Source organism: Entamoeba invadens, assembly GCF_000330505.1.
Source record: "Entamoeba invadens IP1 unplaced genomic scaffold scaff_1105074726643, whole genome shotgun sequence".
Classification (NCBI taxonomy): Eukaryota; Evosea; order Mastigamoebida; family Endamoebidae; genus Entamoeba; species Entamoeba invadens.
In genome coordinates this window covers 29,702-39,609 of record NW_004440363.1, presented here as the reverse complement: position 1 = coordinate 39,609, position 9,908 = coordinate 29,702, and the positions used below count along the sequence as shown (strand labels likewise).

The 9,908-nt window shown below is 28.5% G+C and overlaps 2 protein-coding genes across 2 annotated transcripts; one reads left to right on the top strand and one right to left on the bottom strand.

Annotated features, from left to right (window-relative positions):
• Window positions 1-3,299: 3,299 nt before the first annotated feature.
• Window positions 3,300-5,768, bottom strand: EIN_462110 (amino acid transporter, putative; the record flags this gene model as incomplete). The annotated part of the gene is made up of 2 exons (XM_004256598.1): window positions 3,300-4,289; window positions 4,554-5,768. 2 exons carry the CDS (start codon window positions 5,766-5,768, stop codon window positions 3,300-3,302), a joined length of 2,205 nt encoding a protein of 734 aa, XP_004256646.1.
• Window positions 5,769-6,899: 1,131 nt separating this feature from the next.
• EIN_462100 (hypothetical protein) lies at window positions 6,900-9,064 on the top strand (the record flags this gene model as incomplete). Its single annotated transcript, XM_004256597.1, has 3 exons — window positions 6,900-7,125; window positions 7,267-8,922; window positions 8,964-9,064. 3 exons carry the CDS (start codon window positions 6,900-6,902, stop codon window positions 9,062-9,064), a joined length of 1,983 nt encoding a protein of 660 aa, XP_004256645.1.
• Between the last annotated feature and the right edge of the window lie 844 nt (window positions 9,065-9,908).

Here is a 9,908-nt window from a genome sequence, read left to right as displayed (position 1 = left end):
ACTCGAGTTTGTATGTGCCGAGACAGTGTTTTTAATTCATAATCAATTGTTATAATTAAAACTACAGTATAGTCTTTCTGCCTTATGTAAGACTTTAATTTATGATAGATTTTTATAGGTATATTATAATAAATTAAAAAATAATAGTTCAACAATCTTGAACTATTAACACTACCAAAGGTATTTGAATAAAATACTGATTATCCAAAGAAATATCATTACCAAAATAATTATTTCCTTATATTAATTTGTCTGTTACTATACCACGTTGTCCACAGTAGTTATTTTATTCACATTATTTATTATTTTTTTGTTTTTAAATTATAAAAACAATTTTTATTAATTAAAAGTTATTTAAACAAGTTATATAAACAGAAAAGAAACTCTACTGAAAAAAAATTTTATTTCTATTAATTGAAATTCTAATATATTTTATAAAACAGAATATTTTGTATCAGTTTTTTGTTGTGATTAATACAATTTGTTCATTTTTTTGATTAAATGAATAGATATTTTTATTTTGGTCGTTTATTAAATGTATCTCATTATCAATGAACATTTTTTAATTGTGTTATAAGCTTGAAATTATTCTCTCGTATTAGTTTATTGGGTTTTCCAAGTTTAGTTCATGTCTTTCAAGCAAAGTATAATCATGATAACCTTTTGGAAATCAGAAAATGATTATATACCCTTCACTATTTAAAATTAAAAAAGTGCTGTTAATTTCATGGTTTAATTCCAATTTTATCCTTTATTATAATCGAATATAAGTATATGTAAAGGTAATTGTATTATCAAAAGTAGTCTTTCAGTTTTAAACAAGTAAGAGCATTAAAAGGTGTATTTTGAGGTTTGATTTAAACAAAGAATAAAAATATTAAAAATACTAATTAAAAATGAAAAAGTAAATATATTTTGAACTAAAATTATTTCTTAATATATTTAAAAATACAATTTGATGTGCGCCGATCCTTTAATTAACCATGTTACTTTTTATTACTTACAATAATGATAATTGTCGATTTTTTAAATTAAAAATATCAAAAACTTAATAATTAGTTTCACAGTTTTCTTTAAATTGCTTTTGCCCAACGAAGAGTATTCAACACAAAACAAAAAATTATTGATAAAAATATATTTCCCGTACATACACGGTGAATCCACGTCTAATATTCAGTGTTAAAAATACATTTGAATCATTATTTAAATAATAAATTTCTAAAAAATAAACATGTTTTTGATAAATTGGTGTTTTAAACTATCTGTTGTCCTATATTCAAAATTAAAAACAGTAAATGGGCATATTATCGAGATAAGTAGTGTGATTATCAACGTTATAAAAAACAAATTATATTTATTTGTTTATATTTTACACTTAGTTAGTGACAGTTAACTTTATTCTCTACAAATAATCTGATTAATACAGAAAACATGTGCAATTTTAATTTATATTTGATTGTTATTTATTTGACCACAAACTCGGGTTAAAAAGCACCAATGCTTTATTGTCTTTCGCTTTTCTATATTTAAGTTGTTATTCAAATTCAATAAACTATTTAATTGGCAATTTTTTATCACCCAACTATTTCCCGTTGTGTTCCATGGGGTAAACCCGATATTCATTCTGTATATCCTAAAATGTTACTCAATTCAACACTATTTATGAAAAAGTTAAATGTCCAATTCTATAAACAACTTTGTCGCTTGAACGCCAATTTGTCCTCTTTCTTTAATTTAACTGGTTTAAATCGGAAGTTCTCTGGATTTGAGAGTGGCAGTAACTAACTTGTTCATTTGCCGAAAAAATGAACTACCTTAAAGTTTTAAAAAATAAATCAAAATCTTAGTTAAAAGAGTTCTGTTATACATTCATTTCGACTAAGATGTCCTTGTCTCAAAACATGTACAGTTCGAAATGATCATAACCCCACCACTATAGTATTAATTAATAAATAAAACCAGACGCACTAGTTTATGCATGACCAGAAATAGAGCATACCAGTCAAACTTATTGGGCATAACCGTGTTTGGTTGTCCATTTTTCATAACGATGAAAATATCAGCACGATTCCTGAAGAGTATGGAATTTGAGTCGAAACATTTAGAAAAATCTATTAAACAATTGAATTATAAGAATAATACGCCAGTTGGTATAAATTGCCATTCTATTTTCGAGCGACTATGTGGAAATGCCAAGTATAAAAAGGGTTAAAATAATATAAAAATCGCAATGTCTCTTGGCAAGAGTATTAAGTGTTACCTTCGCAACAAACGCATTGTAAGAAAGCAAAAACACACAAGCGAACAATACATCCCAACACCCATATTTGTACCAGTGAAGTCACAAACCCCAAACTTATTCACTGAAGAAGACGACGAAGCCGACGATGAAATTAAAGCAATTTTACTTAATAAAAAATCGAAAACTCCTTTTGTCTATGTTGGGGACAAGTCGCCCATCATTATCAAAACATTTGACAATGAATTGGACCGTCATCACATAAAAGATGATAAAATAACACACAACAAATTCGCACTTTACAAATTTTAATTTCTATTATTCTGTATTTTTTATTTATTCTTGATTGGATTTAAAAATATTATAATATCCTGAATAGATATTATTTTTATTCAATTCATTTTAATCGAAATTCATTTAAAGTATTACTTGTTTAACTTATGTCACTTTTTAATAATTTGAACATTTAAAATAATCCAAGGAGTCCTCTTCGAATTTTGTTGTTGTCTTCTAATTAATTGTGAATTTTATATGGACTAAAGTTTTATCTATATTGGATAAATAACCATCTCATTACATGTTTATAAGACTTATTTACAGTAAAAGAATCTGGTTGATAATAATTGAGACTTTATAGAGTTATAAAATATACATATTGAATACACAATACTCAACTTAAAAATGCGCTGAAAAACATTAAAGTATTATATATTTATAAGATGTATTTAACCATTATATTAACACTTAAAATAACGCCCTTATTTTTGTTTTGGCCTGTTTTTACAGGGATATTAATCCAATTTTTGGTGATTTTCCTTTTTTTGACTTGTGTATAGTTTATGCACAAAATATAAACTCTAAAAAAAACGGAAATTTATTTAATAAACTCGAGATTTCCCCGATTTTTAGACCACTTGAATTTTGTTCAATGTTATTTAAAGTGTTAAAAACATTGACTAATGTTTTAAAAAAAGGTATAAAAATGTCAAAATTTGTCAATAATAAGAAAAAACAAATAGTCGAATTACGATTAACGCTTTTCTTATATTTCTTTTTCTTCTCATTTTTTCACTTCATTAAGAATAGTCCCCACGACAGATAAAATGCAAAGACAAACGCAAATGAGCATAGCCGGTATGAAAACCAAATATCTCCACAGTGGGATCTTTCCATCGGGCAATTTAATAGTTTTGTTTCTATTTTTCAAGATATCAACGTCGACGGTATTTTCCTTATCGAACGCGATATTAATTTTGTTCTCCGAACTTTTCGATGCGTTTTTATTCTCCGTGTTTTCATTTTTGACCAAGTTCTTTAAAGCCCCCAGACTGTCCAATTCTATTTCTTGTTGTCCACTTGTGTTAGTGTTGATTGTCAAAACGACATCTGAGATATCGCCTTTCTCTTCATTTCTATTTAAAGCGGTTTCGATGTCTTTACTTGAGAACTTCTGGCTTCCCTCCACGACTTTATTATAGATGATATTATCAATCACTGACAACTTCCGGAACTCAGGAGACCCAAACTTCTCCACGCGCGGCCACAACATCATGATACTCATCGGGCAGATGTAAACAACAAAGATCGAAAAGAGTGCAGAAGCGACAGAGAAGACTACACCAATGTCTGCCAAGAATGACGCAAACAGTGTTGTTAATAGTAATATGATGATCCGGATCGTTAAGATCGCAAGACGGCCATTCCACAAAGTCGTGAATTTCCACGTCTTTGGAAGGTATCTATAGATCCCAGCACACGTCGGAAACATCAAAGCGGGAAAGGACATGGTAACTACTATAATCATAAAGATTCGAGAGAGAATGATAAGCCAATCCACACTAGTACTATTCGGATTGGAAAAGTCATTTAAGACGTTAGAAGACACTTTGTCAAAGGATACATTCCCACTTATAGCCATTAAGATGTATAACGATGCACATGTAACTACTGACACTAAAGACGCCCCTTGCAATGATAACAATTTGGTCTTCTTAGACATCCCTTTTGTACCAGAATACAGTGGTGGGAGACATGAATGGATTTGGTAATTCTGTGTTGTTAATTAATATAAAGTCTATTGATACTATTCATTAAATTATATATTATTATAAATAATATAAAATGCTTTTTATTTAAAATATACTATTAATTTATTATAAATATATTATATTTATAATATATCATTAATTTATAGTAAATATAGTATATTTATAATATACTATTAATCTATTATAAATGTATTATATTAAATATAATAGAGTATGATATTATAAAATATGATATATTTATTATAAATAAGTATTAAACAACAAACCGCTGTAATAAAAGGGGCCATAGTAAAAAAGTCTAATACGCCCGAAGGCCACCACTTTCCATTGAAAGTGGGCACATTATTAGTCCCATCGCCATTGGAACTTTTATTGTTTGAACCGTAATAAATTGCTTTTGCAAAGATAACAAAAGACACGGTGACTGCGCCGACTATACTTAACATAGAAATTCGATTTAAAAATTTGACGGATTTTGGGATGATTAAGGGGAGGTTGAGAAGCAAAGCGACTAAATATAAGATGATGTAATGCCACTTGCAATAGACCCCCGCTGTTTTCCCTTCGTAACAGGTATCTAGCGTATATTCAAAATTTTCTCTGGAGGTCAAATCGGTCACTATCCCAAATAAATATTGTGTGATGATCACTTGGTATATCATTAACACACAAAAATAAAATAAAGTGTTACAAAGATCAACGACTATAGCTATAACGTTCCCAAAGAAAATACTCAGTAATTCCCCCATTGTAGCCGCTCCAGTTATATAAATAGCTTTATTATAGAAATACCACGTAATTATAAAGTAAAAGATCGTCGCAATATTCCACAGAAAGAACCCAACTATCCCCATCTTATAACACGTCTGAGAAAGAGATAAGATACCAGCTCCAATCAATGAATTTGTTAATGAAAAGCCAAGTAACAGGGCATTCCACAAGATCTTCGACCACGTTTTCGGCGTCCGTTGAACACGACCAACATCACTCACTTTATACTCCGTGTCTTGAAGCAATAACTCTTGGAAATTGCGCGCTATAACATCCTCTACGGTAAACCCTTTCTTCGCCTTTTTCAATTTCTTGGCTCGTTTGATGGTGTCGGGATGGGTTTTGTCGTGTACAATTGGAGTAATAGTGGACTCTTTGGTATCCTTGTCTTCGGCCGAGTGCCCATTTGAATGGTCGTCGTTCTGGTCATCCTCTCTCTTTCTCACTTTGTTTGGGAGATTTCCTTTATATACTATATCATCACAACTCTCACGAATCACTTCATTCTCAATCTCGTTCATTTTGTCATCTTGAGATGTTCGGATTGTGGTTTCTATATCAATGTCTAAATCAACATTTTCAACTTCAGAGATGTAATCATGAATTCCATCCTCAAAATCTCGCTCGGGATATGCCTCAAACTCTCCTTTCTCAAGGGTACGAGATAGCGTGTCGTCATCTAATTTGCTTCTAATCACCGCTTTAGTCATAAAATGAGTTGTTTGTGATAAGAAGTTTGAGAAGATGATTTATTTGGCCAGAACGAATTCCCCAAATCAACAATTGTTTTGATGTTTAAGATAAGAATTTTCGATCTATTCAAAGTTGTTCTCAATTGACTTGTTTGATGGTAATAAAGACATTATATTATAAGATGTGTTGGTTACTTTTTTCTTATCAAAATTATTGATTATTATTGAGGATTTTAGTATAAAAAATCAGGTTTTTTAATTAAAAAACTGTGAAGACAATTACTGAAATAATTTAGAAAAAAAATAATACTGATTATATTATTTAATTAAAAATAAAGTTAATTTTTAATTGATTTTTATAATAATATTTACTTCAAACAAATTTTTTAAAAAGTTAAGTTCGTATTAAAACAAATTTGGATAATGAATGTTTTATTTTTTTATTCATTTCGATGTTTTATGGAACTGAATCAAAAACATTCAAACGTTATAAAACATTCCAAAAACAACAAAAAATTCACCACAAAGATTTTAATTGACTAAAAAAGTCCTAAAATAGTAAAATACTTTCCATTTTTTATAATTCGTAATAATAAAACCACATAAAATTAGTAAATCTAAAATTTCTATTATTTATCCTTTATAATTAAATGATAATTAAATTGCTATAAATTATAGTTTTAATAATTAAACCTTAATATAATAAGATGGTCAAAAAGAGAAAATAATTATAACAATGTTATAATTAGTTTTATTAATAAAAAAATAATAATAAATTAATTATACTTCTTAAAACATTATTTATAAAAAGTTATAAAAAACCACAATAATTATAATAATATTTTTAAATTTTTTATTAGAAAAACAAAACGTAAAACGATTTTTTTTAAAACATGAAAAAATTGGTTTTGACTTTTTTTAATATGAAAAATTATAATTTTTAAAATTATAAAAAGATTACAATATTCCGGGGCAGGCTTTTCCCACCCTCACCCCATCTTTTTTTAGAACAATTAAAAATGTGATATATAACATTTTCAACAATTTATATTTTTTTTAAAAAATAAAGAAATCACGAATTCAAATTCACATAATAATATAATATAAATTATTTTTAAGGGTTAAAATTTCAAACTGAAAAATTAATACATGATTCCTTTAATCAAACATGAAATAAGAGGTGTTGAAGGTATTGACACACCACCACAAATTATTGATAATATTTGCAAAACAAAATTTGTGATTAACACTGTCACTGAACAAATGAAGGAGTCATCTCTCATCAGCGCCGGTGGTGTTCAATATTCTTTGTTTAAAGCAAAACACACTGATGTCAACAAACATATTCAATACTTTGGGTGTTATTCAACAAAGTGTAAGTGTTCTGTCAATATCAAATTTTAAAAAGACAATAAAATTGCATGTGAAATTATTTTTATTGGAAAACACAACCATAATTTTGAATTCCTTCCAGATAATATTCAGTATACTTTTACAAAAGAACAAATTGATGAAGTGTATACATACGCCAAAGGTGGAATGAGGCCTGCCCAAATTTGTTCACAAATGGGACTTTCAGTTAACACTAAACGTATCAGAAAAATTACTCGAGATGTTTACGATATTAGAAACACCGAAGAAGCCAAAAAATTGACCATTTATTGTGATGATGATTTGAATGATTTTTCCACTCGTATAATTAAAAATTCAAGTGGACAATTTGAAGCATGCTTTATACTTAACACAAAACATGTTAATCATACACCAGAAATAATATATATCGATGACACTGCTACAACCAATCATTTTAATTTTCCACTTGTTGTTGGAAATTTCTCGGATCAATGGAACAACACCCATATTTTATTTTTCGCTATAATGAGAAATAGAATTACATCTTCATTTGTTGACCTTTTTAATTTTTTGAAAAACAAAAAAATTGTTTTTAAAATTGTTTTTTGTGATCGTTGTATTTCACAAATGAAAGCAATCAAGATTGTTTTCCCATTCTCTAAATTGTTTCACTGTGTTCGACATATACACAGAGATCTCCAAATATCATTCGGAAAGACGTCTCCAATTGTTTCTGATTTTGATGAAATGATTCATGGAAAAATAACCGAAGTCGACTTTATAAATAGATTAATTTATATGAGTGGATACAATTTAACCGATGCTCAGAAGGAAGAAGCACAACAAATGTTTGAAGAGTCAAAAGAACTTGGAGGTGACCTTACAAATGATGAAGCGGTGTTTTATTTGGAAACTTTGGAAGAAATCAAAGAACTGAGAAAGACTGAAAAAATAGTTAAAATAACAAAAAGTGATAAAATCCAAGTTATTACAAATTTAATCGAGCAAAGAGATTCTTGGCTTCCTTCAGTTGTTTTGATGAACACACAGACACAAACTACAAACAGAATAGAAGGGTATTTTGGAAATTTCAAACAAAAAATGGGAAATAAGATTGCTTCACTCGTTGAAATAGCCACGACAATTGTCACTGATAGCAGAAGGTTCGACTTGAATGGAAGACAAGATTTGATACTTGATACACAAACTGCAGAATTGTTAATTCCGCCAAACATACTTCCTTTATTCCCCGCTATAGTAGTGAATAAAATGTGTAAATTATATAGAAACATCAACACAATAGTAGCTCCACCATTGAATGGAGATTGCTCCGAATCAAGATGTTGTTGTACCATTTTTAATATTGACCGCATTCCGTGCATTCACATGATTAAATACTGTTCAGAAAGATCAATATATCCTATTCCAACTACTGCCTTTGCGAGAGATATTCTTATTGATAGTTCTTATAAAAACACTACTCATGAAAAGGTTATCAAAAAAGACGACAAAGAACAACAACCAACGAGTCACAATGATATTCATAATAACTTGGATGAAGTTGTTCCATTGATTAAAAGAAATGAATTTGTGAGAAACAGGTTTTATTCTTTTATTGGACATTGCCAAGAACAACCAACGACGAAAGAAATAAGTCAACAATCGACAAATGAAACACACGATACGACTTTGGAAACCATAACAACAACTGTTGCGTCTAGAGTTTCAAGTGTTTCAAGACAAAGTTCTTTTAGTACTAATTTAAAAGACCCACGCAGACAGCAATATACAGGAATTTGTCCAAGGAAAATGGTAGATTGTGTGGAAAATGTAACACCTTAAAAAAACCAAGACGCCAAGATAAAGAATCGAAAGTAGCTCACGTGAGAACATGTAGTGTTTGTAAAATGGTGGGTCACAATAAACAAAATTGTCCTTCAAAAAAAAATATAGAAGATTGAACTTATGATATATAGTAGTTCAACTAAAATTGGTTATGGAATTGAATTTCAATTTATTATAATCGATTTCATTTGTTGCGTTTCATAAGGTATATGTTATTTTTCAGTTTATACAAAAATAAAAAAGTATTGTATAAAATCAAAGTAAAAATGTATTGATAAATTGAATTGTCAATAAGTATAAATCACATTTTTAAAAAAATATAAATTGTTGAAAATGTTATATATCACATTTTTAATTGTTCTAAAAAAAGATGGGGTGAGGGTGGGAAAAGCCTGCCCCCAATATTCCACATAATTATAATCTATCGTTTTTTTTGAAACTATAACAAATAATAATTATAGCTATATTATTAATTTATTTGAATAATAATACTTTTAAAAAATAAATAATTATATGACAAAAAATAAATTTGTTTTTAACGAACAATTATACAGCGATTATTAAAAAAAAATTTAAATACAATTTTTTAAAGAAAAAACTCGTTTAGAAAATTTATCAATAAATATTTTTTGTAAAATTAAGTTTATTTTTAAATACATTTTTACAATGAATAAAAATTTCCGTCGTTTTTTCTTAAAGTTAACCAATTTTTGTTAAAAAACTGATATAACTTAAACAATATAGTTTATTTTAAATTTTTTTATAAGAAATTATAATATAACAATCATTTGACAAAATGAGAGAGTGTCGGAACGATAATCACAAGAGACTATAAAAGAACAGAAAATGGCCGATTCCTCAGAACCCCCGACGTCGACAAGTGTCCCTCCAACACTCACGCCGACTGAAGCGCCGACTGCTGAAGAGCTCCATAAGGCACTCCTGCCAAAAACGCTTTGA